Source organism: Balaenoptera musculus, chromosome 15 (genome assembly GCF_009873245.2).
Source record: "Balaenoptera musculus isolate JJ_BM4_2016_0621 chromosome 15, mBalMus1.pri.v3, whole genome shotgun sequence".
In the NCBI taxonomy this organism is placed as follows: domain Eukaryota; kingdom Metazoa; phylum Chordata; class Mammalia; order Artiodactyla; family Balaenopteridae; genus Balaenoptera; species Balaenoptera musculus.
In genome coordinates, this window is record NC_045799.1 from 83,004,940 (window position 1) to 83,028,125 (window position 23,186).

At 55.9% G+C, this 23,186-nt stretch overlaps 3 protein-coding genes across 4 annotated transcripts in view; 1 reads left to right on the plus strand and 2 right to left on the minus strand.

Moving 5' to 3' along the window:
* BAIAP2L1 (BAR/IMD domain containing adaptor protein 2 like 1) overlaps positions 1-4,810 on the plus strand; it is an 86,833-nt gene extending 82,023 nt beyond the window's left edge. For both annotated transcript variants that reach the window (XM_036826245.1, XM_036826246.1), the window contains 2 exons: positions 2,324-2,361; positions 2,973-4,810. In XM_036826245.1, coding sequence (XP_036682140.1) covers positions 2,324-2,361; positions 2,973-3,045 — 111 coding nt within the window. In that variant the 3' untranslated portion in view covers positions 3,046-4,810. The remainder of the gene's footprint in view (positions 1-2,323; positions 2,362-2,972) is intronic.
* A 271-nt stretch (positions 4,811-5,081) lies between these two features.
* BRI3 (brain protein I3) lies at positions 5,082-13,560 on the minus strand. Its single transcript, XM_036826251.1, has 3 exons — positions 13,255-13,560; positions 12,636-12,738; positions 5,082-5,503 (listed from the first exon to the last, which is right to left on the minus strand). The coding sequence occupies exons 1-3, from the start codon at positions 13,394-13,396 to the stop codon at positions 5,371-5,373; spliced, it is 378 nt and encodes a 125-aa protein (XP_036682146.1). The 5' UTR covers positions 13,397-13,560; the 3' UTR covers positions 5,082-5,370.
* Positions 5,510-11,394, minus strand: LOC118881379. The gene is made up of 2 exons (XM_036826248.1): positions 7,911-11,394; positions 5,510-5,816 (listed from the first exon to the last, which is right to left on the minus strand). Exon 1 carries the CDS (start codon positions 10,072-10,074, stop codon positions 9,139-9,141), a length of 936 nt encoding a protein of 311 aa, XP_036682143.1. The 5' UTR covers positions 10,075-11,394; the 3' UTR covers positions 5,510-5,816; positions 7,911-9,138.
* Positions 13,561-23,186: the final 9,626 nt, after the last annotated feature.

A 23,186-nucleotide genomic window follows, 5' to 3' on the forward strand; every position in this document is an offset into this window, starting at 1 on the left:
ATTCCCACCAACAGTGTATGAGGGTTCCCTTTTCTCCACACCCTCTCCAGCATTTGTTATTTGTGGACTTTTTAATAATGGCCATTCTAACCAGTGTGAAGGTGGAACCTCACTGTAGTTTTGATTTGCATTTTTCTAATAATTAGCAATGTTGAGCATCTTTTTATGTGCCTGTTGCCCATCTGTATGTCTTCTTTGGAGAGATGTCTAAGTCTTCTGTCCATTTTTGGGTTGGATTGTTTTTTTGTTATTGAGTTGTATGAGCTATTCGTATATTTTGGAAACTAAGCCTTTGTCGGTCACATAGTTTGCCAAGATTTTCTCCCAGTCCGTAGGTTGTCTTTTCGTTTTGTTTATGGTTTCCTTTGCTGTGCAAAAGCTTGTAAGTTTGATTAGGTCCCATTTGTTTATGTTTGCTTTTATTCCTATTCCCTTGGGAAACTGACCTAAGAAAACATTGCTATGATTTATGTCAGAGAATGTTTTGCCTGTTGTTAGGATAGGGCTGCCCCATGCATCCTAGCGGGTGTCTCAGTGCCAATGTGCACGCACGTTGCTTGTACCAACCAGGAGTGGGCTCGCTGGGGCACGTGCCAGGGCCCAGTAGCTTCGGGCGGCTGTCTTTTAAGAGTCATTTTGCTCTCTTTCCTCATAGCACAAGTTGTCACTTCTTGCCACTTTACCGCCAGGGCTGGACTTCAGTGCATCTCCTCCAGTGTTTCTGCTTCTCTCACCAAGTCATGTCACCCAGATAACACAGCCTGTGAAACCATGGCTAAGCTCGTTTCAGAGTTCAGTCGGGCTCCAAGGTTTCTGCCTTGAGGGCAGCGGGGGCGCTGCTCAAGTTGAGGACACGCAGGGGAGGGGGACAGTGTCCTGCCCCAAGGACAGGCAGGAAGGTGGTTTCTGTTACATGCCCTGCGGAGGCCGCATCTGGCGAGTCCAGCTTGGCAGGACGTGGGCCTTTCAGGCCGGGAGGACGCAGCCGGCCTCCCCTGAGCCACAGTCACAGCCTGGACTCAGCCTCCCCAGCCTGGGGGCACCTGCTCTGGGCAGCAGGTTAATGCCAGCACCCTGAGCACGTGTGGGACTGCACGACAGGCATTCTGGGGTATTTTTAAAATAAATCATGTTAGCCCTTACTCATCCTGTAACATGAATGTTACACCAGAAACTGCTCACTCCGAGGCCTGCTGAGCAAGCCCGGCGCGCCCTGTGGGGAGAGGCCCTTTTAGGACGTGCTAACGAGCAGGGCAGCTGCTTTGTGCTTCAATCCTGAGAGGGAGACATTGAATCCGGATGCTGGGCTGGCTGCCCCTGGTGCTGGGGCTCCCCCTCGGGATGACCTTGCTGGCCCCAGGTTCAAGGTCAAGGTGTGAGGTCCCCAGAGGCCCGGAGACAGCAGGCACAGGTCTAAAGTAGCCCCGGTGCCCCCAGCCCCCTCTGCCTTGAGTCTGTACATCCAGCACCCAGGAGAGGCCATCCCAAGGGAGCCCTGGCCTGGCTTTTACTCCAGGCGTGGCCTTCAGCCCCAGGCTGGCAACTGGCAACGGGAAGTGAGAGGAGCTCAGAGGTCTGCAAGCCCTGAGACCATGGGGCATCCTGAGAGCTGGCCTGGTGGCCCTGGTCAGACGGCATGACACCACCCTCTCCTGGGCAGCCATCTGAATAAGCCCGCCAGTTTGGGCCAGTGATTTCTTACAACAGCCAGAGCAGATTTAAAGCAGATTCTTTGTAGAATGAAGAAGAGGACACACGATCACCTGGTCCCCGGCCACACTGGGAGACCCCGAGCCCCTGGGAGCCGGAGGCTGGGGCTCCGAGAGGGCTCTGGCGATTCCTGAAGGCAAAGACAGTGCCTGCACTGTTGCGTCCTCTCTCTCCCGCAATTACGGAACTTCTACAAGATCAGATCTCTGGTTGGCAGTTGGCACCAGTCTACAGCACCGAAACGCAACGTTTTCTTTTTACTGTTTCTCATGGCATCATTCAGGACCGGGCTCCCAAAAAGCCAACCATAATCACTACAATTTTGCACCTGAATTCAGGCCACAGGCAGGGAGCAGCAGACCCTGTGTTTCCCTCTAAGATGTTCCAGCATTTGTGAGGGTACCTCACTGTGTTTCAGAATGTCTTCTGTTCTTGCCCTTACTCTTCCGAGTGAATTTAGATAAATGAGACAAATAAATTGAGACTCCAGGGCACTTTGAAACATGCATAGCTTTAAGCAGTCCCTTATGCTTTAGATGTCTTTACCTTCAGGTCATATTAAAAATGTCCCAATTTCATGAGCCTTCCATAAACTTCTTTTTCTTTCCCACAGAATGATGCCAATGGGTTTGCAAAGCCTCCTTTTCTCAGGTATGTTACTTTCCTCCACAAGGGCCCTCCCCCTTGCTCAGCCCAGGAGGACTGGGCTTGCAGGATCTCAGTTCCCCGACCAGGGACTGAACCCAGGCCCTCGGCAATGAAAGCGTGGAGTCCTAACCACTGGACCGCCAGGGAAGCCCGCCGCCCATTACAGAACTATCCAGAGCTTTAAACATTTCTGACAGAGGGCAGCGCACCTCTCTGCAGTCCAGTGTGGGGCGGGGAGGTGGTGGTGGGAGAGACTTCTAGGACAGCAGCTGCATTATTAAGTGCCAAACACGACACGAGGCCAGGGGAACTCCCTTCTGGATCAGGGCAGATGCTGGGCAGGCCCTCCAGGCCCCGCTCCCAGAGGACCCCCAGGCCTGAGGTCTTTCTCAGCATCAGGCCCCTCTGTGGCCAAAACGAAATTAGCAGCTTATAATGGGCGCATGGAGAGAACTGTCACAGAACAAAACTTCCATGTTCAGAGAATGTCTGGGGTTTATATAAGCTATATAATTTCACAGAGCAAGAGCAGGGGTTATTAGCTCTTTTTCCGAACCAAATCCCTGTCTTGAAGTATTTCTGCCAACAATTTTTTTCTCCCCCCGCCTCCCCAGCGGAGAGAATCCCTTTGCTACTGTGAAACTCCGACCAACGGTGACAAACGATCGCTCAGCACCAGTCATTTGATGAAAAGGTGGCCCCAGATTCTTCTGGTTCCCCATTCGGTTCTCGCTTGGGAAATGATAGGTATACGTGTGTGATAAGTGCTGTCCTGTTGTAAAGCTTCACCGGAGGGTGCCTGATTTTACATGTATTCCACTTGAGCAAATCAGTGCATTTTCTAATTTAACATAGTTGGGTTTACACATTTCTGTCTGTAAGATAAATCCGTCATAGTTTAGATACAACTCAATCATTTAAAGTATTTTCTTCCTGTTCTGTTCAAGAACTGTAAATTTAGTTCCAATCCTATTGTATCATTTTTTTTTAATATTCTATGATTTTTTTTTTTTTAATAGCCAGAATAAGGGATAGTTGATGCTTTTGTGACTGGCTTTCTGCACCTGAATGCAAATAAGATCACAGTTTTATTTTATAAAGCATGTGCTCTTAAATAGCATTACGATGTTTAAAGAAAACACTGTGTAAATTTGCATCCCAGCATGCAAATAATCTTAAGCAATATAAATTATGAGACTATTATATAAAATTTAATTTTTTAACTTAAACACTTTAAAATGTTTGCTTAATCAAATGCAGCCCTACCCAAGATGAAGCATCCCGCAAGTTCTCGCGATTTAGACACATCACTAGAGCACTGAGAATTCATCTGTCCCTAACACAGCCATGATATTAGCACTTGAATAATTTCTAAGAGGTACTGAATTCCGCGTTCTGAGTTACCAACTGGAATGACCAATGAAAACATGCCAGGCCATGCCACACGCAGGCCTGGCTCACAGCGTTAACACATGCATCTGGGGACTCTGTGTGTAGAAACCCAGGGTCCTCTCGCTAAGCTAGTTGACCAAAGCTGCCTCCATCACTAATTTACTCTGAAACCTCTTGGGGTGCAAGTTCCTCCACTTTTCAGTCAGGTGCTGAAACTGCCAGCAGCGCTGCTGAAGCCAGGAGGACCTCTGGGAGCCAGGAAGGTAGTGGGAGGCTGCATTTCGGCTGAGCCCCACCCTGGCACACCCGGAACCTGGGCTTCTGCAGCTGCGAGGCGAGTTGGAGCCAGTGGCAGGGTTTCTCTCTGGCTGTCAGGGACTACGCCCAACTTGGAGGGGTGGAGAGTGGTGATGAAAACTCACACGCAGGCCATCCACTGTATGGGGGGAGGGGGGCTTGTTGCTGACCACAGCTTTTCACTTTGCCATGAATATTTTTCTTCTGTAAGCTTGAAATTGGTCAAGGTCAAATGCAGGTAAACCAGTGTAAGCGTGTGACGCTTTGGGTCCTTGGTCCCGTCTTCCTCGTGGCTGGTCGGCTATGACCCCTTGGTGGTGGGGGTCTGGGACTGTGTGAGGGCTCCCAGGACCCGCAGACTAAGGGCATCTGTCAAGCAGCACACTTGTCTTTTGAGAGCAGACCCTTCCACCAGCCAAGAAAACACAATCAAATTAGTCACATGGCCCATTGCTCCTCTCACCATTTAATAAGAGTAGGGTTCACAGAAGCCCTCTATCTTCAACAGTGTGGAGGGAGTGAGGTGTAGAAGCTTGTTAATAAGGGAGAAGGGGCAGGGGGTGTCACACCGTGGCCCCGGCCCCCAGAGCTCCGCTGCTGGGGGTCTTCTGGCTGTGGTAGGTTAGGTTACAGGGATGGCACAGGTCCTGGGATTATCAGATGCCACTTGCAGGCCCACCTGGCTCTCCCAGACCCTCTACACCTCCACAGAAGGGACGACAGCCGTCACTTACCTGCGTCACACAGCACGGGAGGCCTTGCCTTAGGTCCTGGGCACTGGGGTGCGTGCTCTGTAAATGTCAAGGTATTAGGTTTCATTATAATAATACAAACTTGAAAACAAGCACATTTTTTGAGCTGTAAATGCCTACTGAGGAATAACAGAAGGTCGGTGTGAACTGGATAATGTTGAAGCTGGGTTAGGAGAGGTAACGCTCTTCTCAATTCTGTATATGTTTGTTTGAAGTTTTCGTAACAACAAAACTTGATTTCTGTAAGTGGCAGTGTGCAAACACTGAATAAGCAAAACCAGGTAAACAATGGTATGGATCTCATTTATTTAAAACAGTATTTCTCACCTTTCTCAAATTGAAGACTGCGAAAAATAAAAGCAGTGCTTTATTGAGCTGTCGTTGACCTGGGAGCAGTGCCGTGCGCGTCCGCACTCCCGCCCCCTGTGCCCTCGGCTCCTCCTGGCAGCGCCCAGTCCGCCCACCTCCCTTTACAGCACAGTCCTGAAGCTGAATCCCATAAAGCTATTGTACACGACATTTACATTAGAAAAAGCGAGCTGGGTGTGGGAAGCCGGGTGTGCTGTTCCCTTTAAGTAAAGTTTGCGCCACAGTTGGGGCATCTTCGCTTCCTCAAGGCAAAACAGCAGATGAACCCAAAGGGGAACAAGACGATGGCCAAGAAGATGCCCAGGAAGGTGAAGGAGTCCTCCAGAACCCCGACCCTGCGGAGAGAGAGGGGGCACGCGGGTTAGGGCCCTCGCAGACCCAAGGCCTGCCGGCCCAGCGGACCCCTGTCCCCAAGGCGCCCCCGGCCCACGTCCGCAAGCCTAGGTGCCTCCAGAGCTGGGGCGCCGGTCGTGGAGGGGACGGCCAGCTGCCAGCGGTCGCTGCACAGAAAACGTGAAGAGGAGAGAAGAGCCGCTTGGGAGGCACCAGCACCTACTGATAAAGGCAAGAACATCCGGCTGCCGTACAACCTGCCACGTTTTCTCTTACAAGAGGCAAATGCTGGTTTCTATAAAAATTCGTATGTCTCTGAAAAGAACAAGACCAAGAAACCCAAATCACTTTAGGATATTTTTTCCCAACGTTGAAAAGTTTTAGACTTATTTTCCCATTCCCTACAGGGAAATTCCGAAAACAGTGACAGAGTTTGAATTTTGTGTGATTTTTATTGGTCTGGGCAGGGGGCGGGGGAGCAGATTTTAGTGAAAGAAAGACTAAAATCAGCCTTGTTCACACCACGTTCACACAACGTCACTTATCTCGAGAAATTTAATCTCAAAGCTTCCTCTTCGGAAAAAGTCACCATAACCTTCAACATGCACAGTGCATAATCCCTCGGACCGCTAGGGGCCGTCCCCCCACCATGTGCCCACGAGGGCACCACCCCGGGTCTCAGGGCCTTTTCAAAGGGGGGAAGCAGGGGCCCTGTGCTCAGCTCCTCGGGCGACACCTGATGATGCCCGCCCCCCAGAGGCGCTTCTCTCCGGCCCCAGCTGCAGCGCAAAACCAGTGCCCCGCCCTCGGGACCCCAGCCCATCCCCCCACACACACACCAAGGTCCTTGGGCTTCCTGAAGCCACTTATCACACTCAAACACGGTAAGGATCCTTTATGCCCACGACCCTCCTCTGGCCGCCTGTGTGGAGAGGAGGAAGGTTCAGCCCAACCAACAAGTGTGGGCGGGGGGCAAACAGGGCTGCGGGGGCCCAGCGAGGGGCAGCTCAGGTGGGACGCCGACTCCAAGCCCTGCCCCAGAGGAGAGCGCGCGGTGGACACTCCACTCCCGCAGCGCCTCCCAGCGGGCCTGGCCACTGGAAGCCCTGGGAGCGCTGCAGAGAGACCAAGGGCGGGGGTGGGGTGGGGGGTCCTGGGGACCTGCCTCACGCCCCGTGTTAGTTGAGGAAAGGCTCTGAGCAGGCCTGCAGCGGAGACACCTGCTGAGCCCAGACTCACGGACACCTGGACACCGCCCACAGGCCAGGCCCGCCCCAAGGGAAGGCGCATCAGCTGGCCAGCATCTGTCAGCCGAGCCGCCATTTCCGGCGCAGACAGTACAACACAGGCTGTCGGGTCACCACACCGTGCCCCGTGCCCATCCAGACCCCACCTGCCCCAGCTTCGAGGCCCCCTCAGACCAGGTGGCAGAAGAACCTGCTGAGAAAGCACCCGAGGCCACGCGGCCCAAGTAGGGAGCGGGGGCTTCAAGGAGGCCCTGAGCCACCACCTGTGGCTCCACACAAAGGAGGCCGTGACAGGCTGCCCCGGGCCCGGAACACGACGGCTCCTACACCTACTGGTACTAATCAGGCCACCTGAGCATAACTGGAGGCGGCCGGGGACCACTCGGGCAGCCATGGCCCCGTCTCCCTGCTTCCTCCAGGCACCGAACCAGGTCCACCTACAGCTGGAATCCCCAGGCTCACACCGGTTTGTTCGGTTAGAATGTCCAAGGGAGGAGAAGCACAGGACAGAGTTGAACTAGGCCTCACAGCTGGGTCACCTGCACCAGCTGAGAACCTTCTGAGTCACCAGGGTGCCTCGTGTCCCCTCCAGGGGCCAGTGAGGCCCGAGGACAGTACTATCTCAGGCGCTCTGTACTCTCTCACTTAAGGATCAAAGCTGTTCAGAGGCAGAGCTTAGAACCCAGCGTGTCCACTCAAAGGCTCCAGGAGATCCCAGGAGGAGGCTGGGGCCAGGCGGGGTCCCGCCCTGTGGCCCTCGGTGCCCTGGAGGGCACCCAGCGCCCCCTGGCCGGAGAAGCCCTCTGAGTGGCAGCCGTCTCCCCACAGTGGAGGGGCGGGGGCTTGCCCTGTGCTGCCTGGTGCCCGCGTCCACATGAACCGCCCTGTCTGCGACTTGCTCCTGTCCTCTGGGGTCAGGGGTCAAACAGCCACAGCCCCCCACCTGCCTCTTCCCTAATCCTCCACCCTGACCCCAGACCCTGGTCGACACTGTCTAAAGCTGGAGGAAGCCCAGGAGGGCTGGTCACTCGCGTCCGGGCCCTCCCCGCCATGAGGCCAGTGGACCGGCCCCGCGTGAGCACGGCTCCCCGGCAGCAGCCAGACCAGCCGGGGGAGGCCCGGCACCCCAGGCAGGAGGGACACACTCCCTCATTCCACAAACCTGCAGCGCCTTCTGTCCAGATCCATCACTCGCTCGAGCCAGAGCAGAGCAGGCAGCTTGGGCCTCCCCTTTCCAACACCCTCAGTCAGGAGTCCGGGCTTGATGGGACCAGACCCCACGCCCTCTCCCCCGTTCACCTCTAGCCCACCCCAAGAAGGCGGCAGAGCCAGGCCGTTTCCCTTCAGCAGCCAGGGAGGTGGGCAGAATCCGGGCCCTGCCAGCAGGTCTGCTCCACACTCACACCTTCCATGGAGAACCACGGCCCGACCCGCCAACGTGGCTTCCGGGCCCAAGGGACCTGCTACCCGCAGTCCACACCTCTTACCCACAATTCCAAATGCCAAAAGCTCTGAACGCGGAACTTTTTTATAAGTTTGTAACAAACCCAGCTGGCAGCCACATGTGACCTGAACTGCTGTGTGGCCATTTATAGCCTCAATGTGTCCCCTTAATGGGAATATTTGTGTCTTGCTGCAGAAATGTTAATATTTGACCATGGGTACTGCCCAAACCTCAAAAGCAGTGCTGGCATGATTTACTGTTTTTAAAAATCCAAAATCTTCTGAACTGAGAACACAGTCTGGTCTCTAGGCCAGTCCTGACGCAGCAACAGCAGGCTGCAGAGCAAGCCTGTCCCTCTGGGGCCACGTAGGAGGGAGGGGACCCCCTGCCTGTCCTGCCAGCTTCTCCTAAGTGGCCTGGCCTCTCTTTCTCTCCAAGCCCCTCAAAAGCCCTCACCGTTTCAGAGTGAGTTTCACCTCTTCATCCACTGGCTCAGAATCCAAACTGAGCAAGCAGCTCCAGCTGTGGTTAAAAGGCCCCTCCCCCATTCCTGAGCAATGCGGGTGGGGAGGATATGGAAACTGGAGAAATCTGGGAACTGATTCTGAAAACACTTCCTTAACTGACTCTGACCTTACAGGGAGAGTGGTCACTCGATTCCACTGACACACATCTGCTCAGGGAGCTGGGCTGGGTGGGGCCCCAGGACGAGTGCAGCCGAGACCCTGCAACCACATGTCCCATCCCATCCTCACCACCCCCCGTTTCCTCACGGCGTCCTCCCCGTCCCATCACGTCCCCCTTACACGAAGCTGGAGCCTGGAGCCTCGTTCAGGCGGCAAGTGGCCTGGCTGGGAACAGTCCAGACCCCAGCCCAGGGCCTCCCCACCCTCTGAGCGCCCCCCAGTTAGTGCCACCACTGCTCCCAGCACAAGGCGGCCTCCGGTCAGGATGCACCCCAGGAACAACCCCAGACAAGCCGGGAGAGGGGTGCAGAGGGCTTCGTGCAGGTGGCCACGAGCCTGCAGACAGGCAGGGGTGGGGCATGATGCCCCACAGCACCTGGCCAGCCCCCTCCAGAGACCACGTCATACCCCCAGCTGTCCCGGGGTCCCACGGGGGCGGGGAGCCGCCGGCCACTCCAGGGGCGCTTCTGAGCAAGCCTGCGGCCGGGGAGCCCTGAGCCTCCCCAAGCAGAACAAACGCTGCGGGAGGCCTGCAAGGTGGCAAGGCCTGCCTGGGGCTCCCGGGTTTCCCGGACCCCAGGCTCGGTCCAGGCACAGCTGGACGGAGAGGCCCCGAGCACTCCCAGGCCCCCACGGTCGGCATGCCCTGCCCGCAGCAGCCCGGGAGCCGGGGCCGGCTCACCAGTGCTCGGGCCGGGGAGAGCCCGCTCCGGGGGGCGAGGCCGGAGCCCCGGCCTCATCACTGTCCTGACCTCTGGGCAGCACCTGACCTCCACAGCTGTTCCCTGAGCCTCTGTCTTGGCTTCCAAGACCCCAGCCGTTCCTGGATTCCCTCCTGCCTCTTTGGTCACCCCCAAGACCGAACACCCAGCGACGCCCAGCGACGCCCAGCGACGCCCAGCCGGGTGCAGCCAGGCCCCGCGCCTCGACGCACCTTCCCGCCTCCGACCCGCGCTGCCCGGCGCCCTCTGCACAGGCCCTCCCACTGCAGCCCCGGGCCCCCAGACCCGAGGTGGCCTCATCCAGGGACAGCCCACGCCCCAGAGGAGGACAGCTTCACAGAGGCCCGAGGCCTGGCCGAAGCCCCACCAGCCAAGGCGGTGCTCAGTGCACAGGGGCCGCGGGCGGGCAGGGCGGGCAGGGGTGGGGTGAGGCGCACGCTCACTGTCTTCGGGGGTAGAAAGAAACGCTCTCATAGCGGCTAAAAAGGGAAGATAGGGTCAGGCTGCTTAAGGGAAAGCTCAGACGGTGGCAAAGTGACAAGTGGCACAGGCCTCTGACGCCAGGCCTCACTCAGAGGGAATCACAGACGTGTGACTTGGGCAAACTCCTGCCAAGCTCCCAGGGAGGGACGGAGCCTGGCGGGCTGGCTGGGAAGGAAGGAAGTGTGGTCACATGAGAAGCCGCCTGTCTCCCAACGCCGCCAGACAGGGGCCACACGGGCTGTCCCCAGGGACTAGGCACCCTCTCCCCAAACCACGGCGGAGCTTCCTTGGAAGCACCCGGCCTTCCCCTGCTTCCTGCTGCCCACCTCCCCGGGCCCCCAGCCCACTCTCCGGCAGCAGAGGGCACTGCAGGCAGGGGGCCGGGACACCCCTGTGTAAGAGCCCAGGCGCCGGGAGGGCCCTAACCGCCGGCATCTGTCCTCAAGCTGACAGAAGGGCCCACGGAGGACACGCCTTGGAGGGAGTCAGAGTGTCTGCTCCCAACCCGGGCCCCCAAACTTGTTCTCAGAGCACCTGCTCCCCATCGCTGCACCCACCACCCAGAGGCCGGGAGGACGGCGATCCCGACAAAAGGGAAGAAACTTGTTCCCGGATGCAGGCGCCCACCCTCAGCCTTACAGCAGCCCTGAGCCCAAGCCCCTCCCCAGAAGAGCAGAGAGACGGTGACCCGCATTCTGCACGCTGGGGGCTGAGGGCAGAAGCCGGGGGCCTCCGCCGTGACAGCTCCCACCCCACCGCAAGGGAGGGGTCAGGGGAAACGCTCCCCGTCCTGCAGCAGCCTGGGAGCTCACAACCCTGGGGGACCTGTGCCCCGTAAACCCCACTGCTGGTCTCCCCTCCTCCACGCTCAGGGCCTTGGGCCAGCAAGAGCCTTGGACCATCCCAGCAGACACCCCATCTCCCAGATGGGGAAACGGGCCCAGCTGGCAGCTGGCGAGGCCAGGATCTGAGCCCAGCTCGTCTGGCAGGCTGGGCCCTGCGGGGAGACGCTGAAACCCCGGCCAGAGGGCTCTGCTCCAGGTGCGGAGCCGCCTCAGCTGCCCACCTGAAACCCCTCCTTAAACTTAGGATATCGCTCAGAACCACTCCCGCCCGAAAACAGGCCCTCGGAATCGCCCAGCTAGGCTTCTTGGGGACAGAAGGGCCGTGCACACAGCAAGGCTCTGAGCACCCGGAACCAGCCTCAAAGCCAAGCACAGCGGGTTTCCCGTCGCCCACCTCTCTGTGCAACTTTCCAAAAGGATTCCCAATGGCTCTCTCCGCAAGGGACCGAGCCTTGACCCTTGCCCTGCCCAGCAGCACATGACGGGCCTCCCAGGCCATGCCCCCCATCTCCAAGCCCACCCACATGCCCCCAACCCCAAGAACTCTGCCGCCCACAGGTGCCCGGTGCAGGGTGCAGAGAGCTCCTCTCCAGAGGCGGCCAGCTGTCTCCCCTCCCCATTCACATTCTCCAAAGGCCAGAGTATCACCAGATGTGTCGGAACAGACACCTGCTTAGGGTTTGCAAATCAAGGTCCACCTGGCCGGCACGCAACCCAGAGGGCTCTCCCCTGCCCACAGCCCCTTTAGTAAGCCCACGGTTGGTTCCGGGGGTCCAGCCTCCTGCCCCCACTTCCGGACATCCCCCCCTCTTCCCAGGCCCTTGTCTCCCCACACAACTGACCCTTGTGACTCAAACTGTTAACTTCCCTTCGACTCCACTCTGCGTGTCCCTGATACGCTTTTGAAATTAAGACTAAGTATAAACCAGGGCTTCTCAGTTCCATCTCACGAACTCCAACTTCCTCCGCCATCCCCCCCCCCCCCACCGCCAAGGCTGAAAACCCGGTCCTTGCCAAGTCTGCCCTGACTTTCTAAACTGTCCATTTAGTCGAATCCACCAAGGGCATGGACCAAGTCTTATCTGAATTTCAATCCTCAGGACCCACACAGAACAAGCATCTAATAGCTGTCTCTCAGGCCCTACAAAAACAGAAAATTCTGGAGGCTCAAGGTTGAGAATCTGAAATATCGCTCCCACCCCAAAGAACCTCGGCGTTGCTGCCCTCATGCAGGGAACGGCCCTGATGGCATGAAGCAGCCCTGACAGCGGCCGCTCCCCTGGCCCCCTGGCCTTCCAGCTCCTCCAACATGGGCCACCTGAGTCAGGGCTCTCCTGCCCACGCACTTCAAACTGACCCTTCCGGGAGAAGGAAACCTTCTGCCACCTTCAAGAATCAACCGCAGAGCAAACCTGCAGCTTCCAGAACCGGGGATAAGAGGCTACCAGTCCAACTGCTACCATTTCTTCATCCCACCCACTTGGGGGTCAGTGGCCCCAAAAGCACGCAACTCCCCCACGAAAGAGAACCCAGCCCCCTCTGCCCCATGAAAGGTGCATGGACCCGAGGACCACTGAACCCACTCTCTCCCATGCCCCAGTGAGCAGCCTGTCCCAAGACTGACCGTGTCTCCAAACGATCCTGCCTTTATGAGTTTGAGTAAGTGTGTTCTTAGAGGTTTCTGGGGCCCCCAGGCCCATGACATACCTGCAGACAGGGCAGCCTCCAACGACAACGATAGAATTGGCAGGGTACCGGGTGACATTTCGACTGTGGATGTTGTAGACCCTGGGGTGGTGCGTGGGTAACCCTGTGGGCAGGAAAGCACATCAGAAGGGGGCAGGCAGGAAAACTCGGGGAGTCTAAGGTGTACTTCTCCTGCCCTTCCCCTCTCCCCACCAAAAACTCGCAGCCCTTTCAAAATCAAGACAACAACAGCGTCCACTAAGTGCCTACTATGGGCTTTATCCGGTGCTAACTAGCAAACAGCATCTCGTTAATAAAGTTAATTTGCAGGAAGGTGGTGCTGCTTCCCGGGAAGGGCAAGCCGGGCGCGCGCGACCCAGCAGGTGGGCTGAGGGCCCTCGGGCGGCACCCAGACTCGGGGTCCCGACATCAGGTTCGCGGAGCGGAGACTGCCCGCCACCGGGTCTCCCCTCGGCCGCGCCCCCGCCGCCGCCGCCGCGTCCGGAGAAAAGTTGGTTTCGGGGTTAAAGGTCGACACAGAACTCCGCCCAAAGTTTGCTCCCGGGGCCCCGGGCCCCGCCCGCCTGGCCAACCCCGGTCCCGGCCGACCCCCACCCCGCCCCCCGGGCCCCGGGCCCACCTGTGACGAGGTAGGGGTAGGGCGGCGGCGGGGCGGCGGCGGGGATGGCGCCGTAGCCGTGCGGGCCGCACGCGAAGTCGCCCTGGCCGGCCTCCAGGTTGTAGGCGGGCGGCCGCTCCTGCAGCAGGGGCTTGTGGTCCATGGCGGGCGGCGCCCACCGCGCCCGGCCCGGCTCCCGCTCGCGCTCTGACTCGGCTGCGACTCGGACTCGCGGGGACGCCCGGACGCCCGGCGGCGGGACCCGCTCCTCGCGGGCTGCGGCGGCGGCGGCGGGGCTGGGCCCCCTGGAGGCGGGTGCCGCGGGCTTCCCCCCGCGCCTCCCCCCGCCGGTCACAAGACCCGGGTCACGTGGCGCGGCTCCCGCGGTGGGGTGGGGCGGGGCGGGGCCGGCAGCGTCTTAAAGGAGCCGCGCCCGCTCTCAGCCGCCCCGCGGGCTTCCAGTCCGGGCGTCCCCACCCGGCCTCCGCGGCCCCAGACCTCACACCGCGAGGAGATCCCCCGCCCCCACGCCGACCCGGAGACGCCGCACTAGGGGCGTGACCTTATGGCCTGTCGACCTGTCCCTCCCGGCACTCCTGGCCCGCTGGGCCTCGGGGGCCCGAGCCCACCCACCACGGAGGAGGGCTGAGGCCTGGGGGGCAGGGGCGGCCTGGAGGAGGTGCTTGGCGGGGCGAGTCCCCCGGCCGACCCCTGGTTGTCACCGCCCGGGGCAGAGAGGCCGGGGCCTCTGCATTCTGAGCGACCCTGTGCATCGTGCCTGCTCGTGCTCAGCTGGTGTTCAATTCCTCGGTTTTCTTTTTGACAAACTAAATTCAGTAATTTATAGGGGTTGTGGCCACTGATTACTAATAACTCCCCTGTTGGGGACAAACCCTAAATATCGGGCACCGGTGCGTGGCAGGTTCTGTCCCACTGTTGCTCCTCGGTTCGGTAATCTTCACGGCAACCCAAGGAAGTAATGACCCCTGGTCCACAGTCCGGAGATGGCTCAGAAGGGGGGAGTGACCTAGACTGGACCGCCAAGGCCGCTCAGTCCCACGCCCTCACGGAAGCACTATGTCACATGCTAGAGCTTAATGGTTTTGTAATAAAACTTTAAACAAACAGATGTGTGAGCTTCAGCCCCTGACACCCTGTAGCTCCCCCTGCACCCCTCCCCGGGCCTTTTGCAGCGTTTGGGGTTTCCCAGCCTTTCTCACGTGACCCGCACTTTGCTCTAGCTCGGGGACAACTCTCAGACCCCGCCTCATTTTTAACTTTTCTTAAGAGACCATCGAGATTCTTTTTTTTTTTTCATCGAGATTCTTTATCGCAAGTGTAGCCCAACAATCAGCGGTAAGAGAGGAGGGGCGGCCAGGTAAGGGCCTGGCTGGCACTGGGGGTAGAGCCAGGTCCAGAATGGAGGCTGGCCCCGAGTGGCCAAGGACTTCCGGCCAGCAGAGGTCCTGGCTACGGTGGGGAGGCCCTGCGCTCGAAGGGGCAGCTGTGAGCTGTGACCAACCATAGGGTGAGAGCAGCCAAAATCAAGACTGCCCCCCACCCCGCCCTAGGGAAAACTGAGGCGCAACCCCAAGCCCACCAAGGAGCGAGGAAAAGTGGGTTCGGGGCAGGTCTCCTAAGATTCGTCAGCTGTGGACACTCCTGCGGGGCCCCCATCCTTCCCCGCCTACCCCTCAGCCTTTCCTGTCAGACTCAAGTTGGCAGATGTCCCTTCAATTTCATAGTTAATTTTCCCTTCCTCACGTGTCTGTGTTTACAGATCAAACTCTGAAGAATCCATAGCCTCAGGCTCCCTTCTCTTCCAATAATAGATTTTCACCCCCAGCAGTGCCTCCCAGCTTGGAAATCCGTCTCAGTGAATGACAGGATGTGGGACTTCCCAACAAAGCAGGCCCCTCCCTGTCATTCCTGCCTTGAGCGGAGGGTGACCGGCTCTCCAAGCTTCCCCCAAGCAAGGCCTGAGGGGAACAAAGATAACTGGCCACGGAAAAGGAGCGGTCCAGTAGGAAGCCTCACTACAGCAGTGCAGCAAGCGAGGCTTGTGGGGGGAGAGTTAGAGGTGCCCGTGAACCCTGGGTGCCCCGGAAGTGCCCCACCTGAAAGTATGGCCAGCAGCGACTGGTCCCGAGGGACCAGGGGACGAGCATTCCAGGCAGAGTGAACTGCGGTCCCAGAGAGCAGAAGCCCATTACCTGCCGAGACTCTAGGTCACCTGGTGCGGCCGGGGCCCTGGGAGGGCGCTGAACCTCTGGGAGTTGAAACAGAGAAGTAGGAGCATCAGATCTCCTATTAGAAAAATGACTTTGGCAGCAGCGTGAAGGGTGAGAGGGGCAGGGGGATCAACGAGGAAGGGACAGCTGCAGGGACGGGGAGGAGAGGCGAGGTGCGTGAGGTGAAGAGCCCGCTAAGACCTGGCGACCTCCGGGGTGGACATGGGAGACTCAGGACGCTCGGGTCTCAAGCTCAGGTGACAGTGGTGCCAGGACCTGGATGTGGGTCAGGAGGAGCCAACAGGAGGGGACGGGACGGGACGGGTGGGAAGGCTGAGCAGCCCAGGTGGACCTGGAATGCACACATCCTGAAGCGACACCTAACCAAAGGCAAGTGTGCGCGTCCGTGAAGCACTATCCTTCGGATAAAGACCTGAGCCGTCTCAGTGGCAGTTCACCCACAAGTATTTTGGAGCAGACACTCTGCCCTAGGAGGCAACAAAACTGGCAACATCCTGCCTTGTGGAGCTGACACTCCAATGGGGTGGCGGGGGTCAGAATGAGCAGGTCAAGGGCATAGGGAGTGAGGCAGGCAAGGCGGTGCAGTGAGTGGTGTGCGATTTTACTTTGCTGTTCAGAGAGGCTGGTCCAGTAGGTGGGCAGAGTCTGGAAGGAGGTCGGAGAGCCAGCCATGAGGAGGCCGGAAGGACCAGCTTTTGTGTGTTTGCCAGTTTGCCAGTGTTTTAAGGGAAAGGGGAAGTAACAGCACAGTTTGTAAGTTGGTGGGAACAATTGGATGCAGACTAGGGGGGTGTGAGAGAAAGAGGGGGGGAGGAGGAAAAAGGGGGTGGGGTCCCTGGCAGAGTCCCAGACGAGCCACCCACAGAAGCGGGAGAAGGTGGAGCACGTGGGCACTCGGGCAGGTGGGCGGGAGGAGGGAGGGGACGCTCGCTTCTGATTGCTTCTGTTTTCTATATGAAACAGGAAGCAAGGCCAGCCTCCGGGAGTAACCTCACCTCCAAGCTACTTCCTACCTCAGCTCATCCTTGGGGCCATCCCGAGAAGTAGGCACCAACATCCCCCAATCGCTTGACGAGGAAACCCAGGCACAGAGAGGTTCCGTGACCTTTCCGCCATCTCCCGGCCACGGAAGGTGGATCTCTGGATCCCTGATCCAGCACAGGTGACCCTAACGATGCCCGCACGTGGCCTCCATGACAAACGCATGAGAGAAAAGCCAGCCACCGTGTGCTGATTTTAACAGAAACACTTTCTTCTTGAAGAAGGCTTGGAAACATACCTTCCTCTGTGCATATTTTTCAGGTCTCTGAAATTCTGCTCCCAATCCACTTTTATATCATGCATACATTAACAAAGGAATTTTTTTAGCATTGCCAGTTCCATAGAAGTGAGAATATGATTTTAACTGCTATCCGTACATGTTTTCGCTGGGAGCACTCAACAGGGGACCTTGTCGGGTAGGGGATGTGCTGGCCCCTGGCCAGGGGGCCAGGGAAGGTGCCACTGTCCTCCAGACCTTGACTGTCACCAAGGACTGTCCTCAGATGTAGCCAAAGGAAACCAAAACCGGGACTGCGCCCTTTCTGGCAGGCTTTGAGAAGGGCTGATAACCCGTCACATGGGCTGCTTGCACATCTGAGAAGCTAGCACCTCACGTGGTCGGGATTGTGGCAAAAATAAAGTAAAATTTTAAAAAAAGGAAGCAAATATCATTTCCAAATTCAAGGCTGTAACTGATTACAAGTGCCTGGCTTGGAGAAAGCCCTTGCCAAATACTTGCTAAATGTTTACCTTAGATGAAAACCGAGTTTTCCGTTTGATGGCAAATCTTACAGTTCTACCAGGAAAATCTTTCTAAATATTTTAGAAATTAAGCACAGATGTTTTTACACAACACAAACAACAATTTCATGCAAATCACGAGGTCAGTCTTATCACAAGTACAATACACGGGCAGACCTCGTTTTAGGGCACTTTGCTTCACTGCACTTTGCAGACCTGCATTTTTTACAAGTTGAAGGCCCGCGGCAAGTCTGTCGGCGCCAGTTTTCCAACAGCATTTGCTCACTTCATGTCTCCGCGGCACATTTGGTAATTGTCCCAATATTTCAAGCTTTTGCATTATTATTATCTTTGTGATGGTGATCTATGATCAGCGATCTTTAATGTTACTACTACGACTCACCGAAGGCTAAGATGAGGATTAGTATTTTTTATCAATAAATTATTTTTTAATTAAGGTATGCACATTGTTTTTTTAGATCTAATGCTATTGCACACTTAACAGACTACAGTGTGTTGTAAACATAACTTTTCTATGCACTGGGAAAAGAAAAAGTTGTGTGACCCGCTTTATTGCGGTGGTCTGGAACCAAACCCAAAATACCTCCGAGGTCTGCCTGGATGTATTACTATATTTAAATCCATACTACGCCCTTCAGTCTCTAAGAGGTGGTCCTCACTGCATAATCCTGCCCGGTAGAACACACTTACTTGTGCAATGAAACACAGAAGCATCTCTTTAAGTCAACATTTTCTAGCAATTCTCGCAAGAACAGAGAGTGAGTTCTGAATAGAAAGTTTCTAGCTAAATAAGTTACCAAGCAGCTGTACTCAAAACCTCTGAAAAGCACTGCAGTATCAATAGATGTCAGTGATGTATCTGGACTAACGATGAGCTAAAACACAAAAGTCCACACATTTATGGCAACCACGCGCAAGATGAACTGAACACCTTTTACGTCTGCCACATTCAGAGTAAAAGAACAGGGTGCTTCTCCAGGACTTCTTGACTGAGGGCAGGCGGAGTCCAAGAAAACTTCAGCAACATTTGGATGCTGAGGAGGCATGCGGTCCCCATCCTGACGGTTCTACAAACTCCCTGTGTGACCTGGACAAGTCACTTCACCTCTGGGAGCCGGGCTTTCTTACACGAAGATGTCCACCATCCTTTCAGAAATACAACAACCTCTCTTCTGTGGGGGCAGTTTTACCCCATCACCTTCCAGAATGACAGAATCGCCAATTCTAAATGGAACTTCGAGGGAGAAACCAACGTGTGTCCCGCTCCTGCTGTGCGTTGGACGCTGTGGGGACTCATACTTCGTATCAAGGCCGTGATACTCAGGTATCACCCCCAACTTGGAGGAAAGAGGCCACATCCCCACTGAGCTGGGTCCACTGAACCCTCTGTATCTTATCTCTGTCTCCCCAGTGCCTGTAATGTAGTAGGTGCTCAATGAATGTCTAATGGAACTCAGGGTCACTTGCCCAGGTGAGGGTTCAAACCTAGGTCCTTCTGCCTCCAGACTGAGCTCTGGCCCAGAGACTGTGAGGTGTGTCCCCCACCCCACCCCCCCCCCCGCTTCAGGCTAGAAATAGGTCTGGACCATTCCAGAAGGCCATTCCTGGTTTTATAAAATCAAGAGTGCCCAGGAAGTAGGGGAGACACTCGTTAAGATGATGACCGCTCTTTGGGACTCACTCGGTGTTTTCTGTGATTACAGAATATCATTCAGGGGAAATGATGGACCGCTCAAATTTTCTACCCTCTGCCAGGCGTCAGTGAAAGTTACTCAGATTTACAGAAAGTACTTCCCTTTGAAATCTGCCGCCAAGTGGACTCGTTACCACTTACCAGAGCACTGAATCTGGTGACAACCAGGCATCTTCCTTGGTTGGGGGCAAGCAAATGACCACTCCCAAGCTGAGGGGAGAGGTCACTTCCTTAGGTCAGGGCGGGACCTCTGTGGGTCACCCATCCGCCTCCCCCCATCCTGAGTGATTTTTAAGGGACCCTGCAGGGCCTGGGAGAGTCTTGGTCTCCTGCTCTCTCGGTCATTATTCTATTCTGCCACATAACTCAGTTTTCCTGTAGGCCGCAGAGAGAAGCAGAAGAAACCATGTCGTCACGGGGCCCTGGCTTTGTAAAACAAGCGGCCCAGAAGACTGCAGAGGACAGGGGTCCTCAGGAAGGAGAGGCCGCCTCTGCCGTGAGGGCCCCTCTCCCCCACCCCACCTGCTCCATACCCTCCTCCGGCCAGGCCCACCCTGGCCCCCCTCTCCAGCCCTGTTCGGTAGCTCCTACCTGCTGCCTGCACGGTGGACATGGCTGGCGTCAGTGAGATGCCCCTGGGCGGTGGGCGGGAGCCTGAGGACGGGGGCCAGGAAGAGTCCCCTTACGCTCCAGCAGAAGATGGGCAGGGGCCGACATGAATGAGTGATGGAGAAGGCCACGGGGGCAGGGCCATCGTGCGACAGGAAGGCCGGGAGGAGCTGGGCAGGGCCGGGCCTCTGTGGGGACAGAATGCTGGCTCACAATCCAAGATTCTCAGGTTCTGAGCCTGGAGTCCCGCCACTAGGAAGAGGCTCGAGGTGCCACCAACCAGATTTCACCTCTGGGAGCTGGGAGGGTTCGGTGAGAAGCCCGTTTAAGAGCACTGCCCAGGGGATCCTCGATGAAAACCATAACTTATGGTCAGAAGGGGCGGGAGAGCCACTCAGGTGAGGACAAAATGTGACCGGCACCAAAGACAAAGGCCCAGCGTCAGGCTTTTTCCTGTGTCCCTAGAAAGTGTCAGCCTGGACTGGAGGGGTGGAGAATGCTGACACAAATAACCCCTGAAATTCCAGGAGCCTGGCCCCCCTCAAATGGGGCCACTGTTCATTCGTTTGCTTTCGCGGGTTCCTCCCTTTACTTTCTGAGGACAAGTTCCTTCTGCAGTTTTGACAAAGACCCAAGGAAAGGGGAGTGGGGTCGTGCACCTCCGCCAGGAGGAGGGGGTACCCGGGGTCTGTGCAGGGAGCCGGCGGGAGGACCCCAGAGGCATGCACTCAGTCTGGGGCGTGTCCTGTGCTCCCGGGGCTGTCCGTACTTTCAGCTGCTGCAGGTGGAAAGCGGTAACAGGTGTGCTGTGTGGGAGGGTTCCCAGATGCTTACCACGAACCGCCTTGCGCAAGGAACCCGTTGGCAAACTGAGCTGTTACCTGCAGTGCACATCCTTACAGCAAGCAGAGCTGGGTGCTGTAGCGTAAGTTTTGGTCTTTGGCACTACCCACTACGTAACCCTTACCCCTCTCTCATTTAGGAGGAGTGGCCTTTAGTGAAAACCGGTCTCCTTCCTGTCTTCCTACCTGTAGCCTGTTGGAGGTGTAATCGTGTGGTCTTTCTTTTAAAGGCGACACAGCCTGCTTTTCCATCTCGGGGCTGCGGGTCCTGGCCTCTGTCACCTGCAGGCCTCCCATCTCTCCAGGCGCCCCTCACACCATGCCTAAGAGCCTCCACGATGCAGGCGCCAGGAGGTCAGGCAGTCTGGGGTCCACTCCTCTGTCTCCTTAGCCTGCTAAGGAGGAGCCCACTCGTGACTCAGTTTCCTCAACTGTAAAATGAGGTACTAATAGCACGTACTCATCCGATCTTTGTGAGAGGTCCAGGACACAGCACGTGGCACCAAGTGAGCGACCATCAGCCAAGTGTGGTTATTGCCTCCAAGCACCGGCTGCTGCCTGGGGCCCCTGCACAGGGCAGCGGCACATCAAGCATTGACATTCGGTGAGACCTGACCGTCCCCCTGCTGCCCCCCACCCAGCAATCTTGGTGAATGGTGTGGAGTGGATCTTGTCACCTTTCCTGTCAGTTACATGTATATGTAATAGACTAGGGTTGCCTTTTCCCCACGTGGGGACATGTTCTGTCTTGTTGCGCAATTTGTTTTTTCCACTTGGAGATCTTTGCTCCTCCACTGAGATACCCATGATCTCTGTCCTCTGTCTGATCAATATATGTCCCTGCTTGCTGGAAGGCCACGTCCCCCAGCCGGGATTCCATACCCAGATCCCCTTCACTTGCTGATGGGGTTCCCAATTGTCCCAGGAGCATCCACACTCCTTGCACTTTGTTTAATGCTCAATGTAACTCTCATGTCCAATGAACCAAATTTTACACATCTTTGTTTCGCACATCTAAACAACGATTACAAATAAATTGAAGTAATTCTCTTAAACAATGTAACCTGAAGTTATAAATATGGCATGGTTGATTCTTTTGAATATTGCAAACACCTCAGACAGCAGATAAAGCTTGTATTAATGTGATGATTACAAAACCAATTTCTTACTCCAAATATCAACATCATGGATTTAACTAACATCTTCGTTATTTCCTTTTTTTTTTTTCAAATACCTTTTTCGGGTTACAGCTATCTTTACTTTGATATTTTTCCAGGATTGACGGCCCCAGAGAAGAATACCATCTCTAATCAGCCGAGTTAAGGCATTTTGGTTATAGATGGAGTAATTCCTGGATAGGGCTGGACCTCGACGGCTCTTCCCAAGGCCATCAGATGAAAGTTGCTGTTTATATGTAAATGCCATTTGCTACATCGATCAGATTTGAAAGCTCAAACCCTTCGCATAGGTTTTAATTCTTTGCCACCTTGTGTCTCCCCTAAAACGATGCATTTGTAAAATCTTGCTTGGTAATACAGGATTACGTATCCATCTTTGGGTTTTTCTGATCGACTGACTAACCTGGTCCTGTCATTATGAATTAGTGACTTGATCTGTTAGCATTATTAAACAGTTATGTGTGTCTTATTAGCATTGCATTAAAATTAGCAAGGCCATCTAGAAATTCCATCGCCCAGAAATGAAGGGTTGAATCTTCGTGGTTAAGGTTTCTCTTTAGGACACCTGGGGAGCGCAGGATCTGGGAACACCCTGCTGGGCCTGCTCGTTACCTGGCTTCTGTGTGTGAGTGCTGGGGCAGACCCCTCCTGGTTCTCATGAGTGACCACCAGTGTGGACACTTCCTGCTTTTTGGGAGCCACTAGCTTTGTCCCTTGGTCCATGCCTTTACCGGTTTCTACTTACACAGACAGAAACAAGTACACAGCACCACTTTATAATCGGGACGGGGCGGGGCGGGGCGTGGGGTGGACAGCATACCTACACGTTAGCAGTCGCCCACTGTATTAGTTTTCTGTGCTACACAAGAGAGGACCACAGGTTTAGCAGCTGAAAACAATGCCCATTAATTATCTCACGGTTTCCGTGGGTCAGGAGTCTGGGCTCAGCTTAGCTGGTCTTCTGCTCAGGGTCTCACAAGGCTGCTATCAAGGGGTTGACCGGGCTGCATTCTTACCTGCAGGTCTCAGTGAGGAGAATCCGCTGCCAGGCCCACGCAAGGTGTTTACGGGACTCACCTCCTCACAGCTCATGACTGAGGTCCTGGCTTCTTGCTGGTTGCTGGCTGCCCTGGGATCTAGAGGCCGCCCCGGTCCCCGGAGGCTGTTCACAGCCCGGCTGTTCGCCTCTGCAAGGACAGCAGGAGAGAGATTTCCTAGCCTCAGAGAGCCAAGTCTCTCTTCAAAGGGCTTTTCCCTAATTAAGCCAAGCTCGACCAGGATAATCTTCATTTCAATTAACTCAGAATCAGCTGATTGGGCACCTTAATTACACCTGCAAAATCCCTTTCTCTTTACAGCGTTCTGCCAGCTAGAAGGATGTCACGGGTCAGCCCCCATTCAAGGGAGGGGGTTATATGGCGGGCAGAGATCTCGGGGGCCACTCTAGGGTCTGTCTGCCACACCTACTCAATGAAATCAGTGAAACCTAAACACGGTCTATCACTCCCCCATCTTCTGCAGTTACAACTCCCTTTGTGTACACATCATAGTAACGGTTCCCTTCGGAGTTTCACTA

Coding starts and splice junctions, on each gene's coding strand:
- LOC118881379 (XM_036826248.1), bottom strand. CDS start 10,074: ATGAGAGCGTTTCTTTCTACCCCCGAAGACAGTGAGCGTGCGCCTCAC.
- BRI3 (XM_036826251.1), bottom strand. CDS start 13,396: ATGGACCACAAGCCCCTGCTGCAGGAGCGGCCGCCCGCCTACAACCTG. Junction 12,739..13,254: donor CTACCCCTACCTCGTCACAG/GTGGGCCCGGGG, acceptor TCCTGCCCACAG/GGTTACCCACGCACCACCCC. Junction 5,504..12,635: donor GGAGGCTGCCCTGTCTGCAG/GTATGTCATGGG, acceptor CTCTCTCCGCAG/GGTCGGGGTTCTGGAGGACT.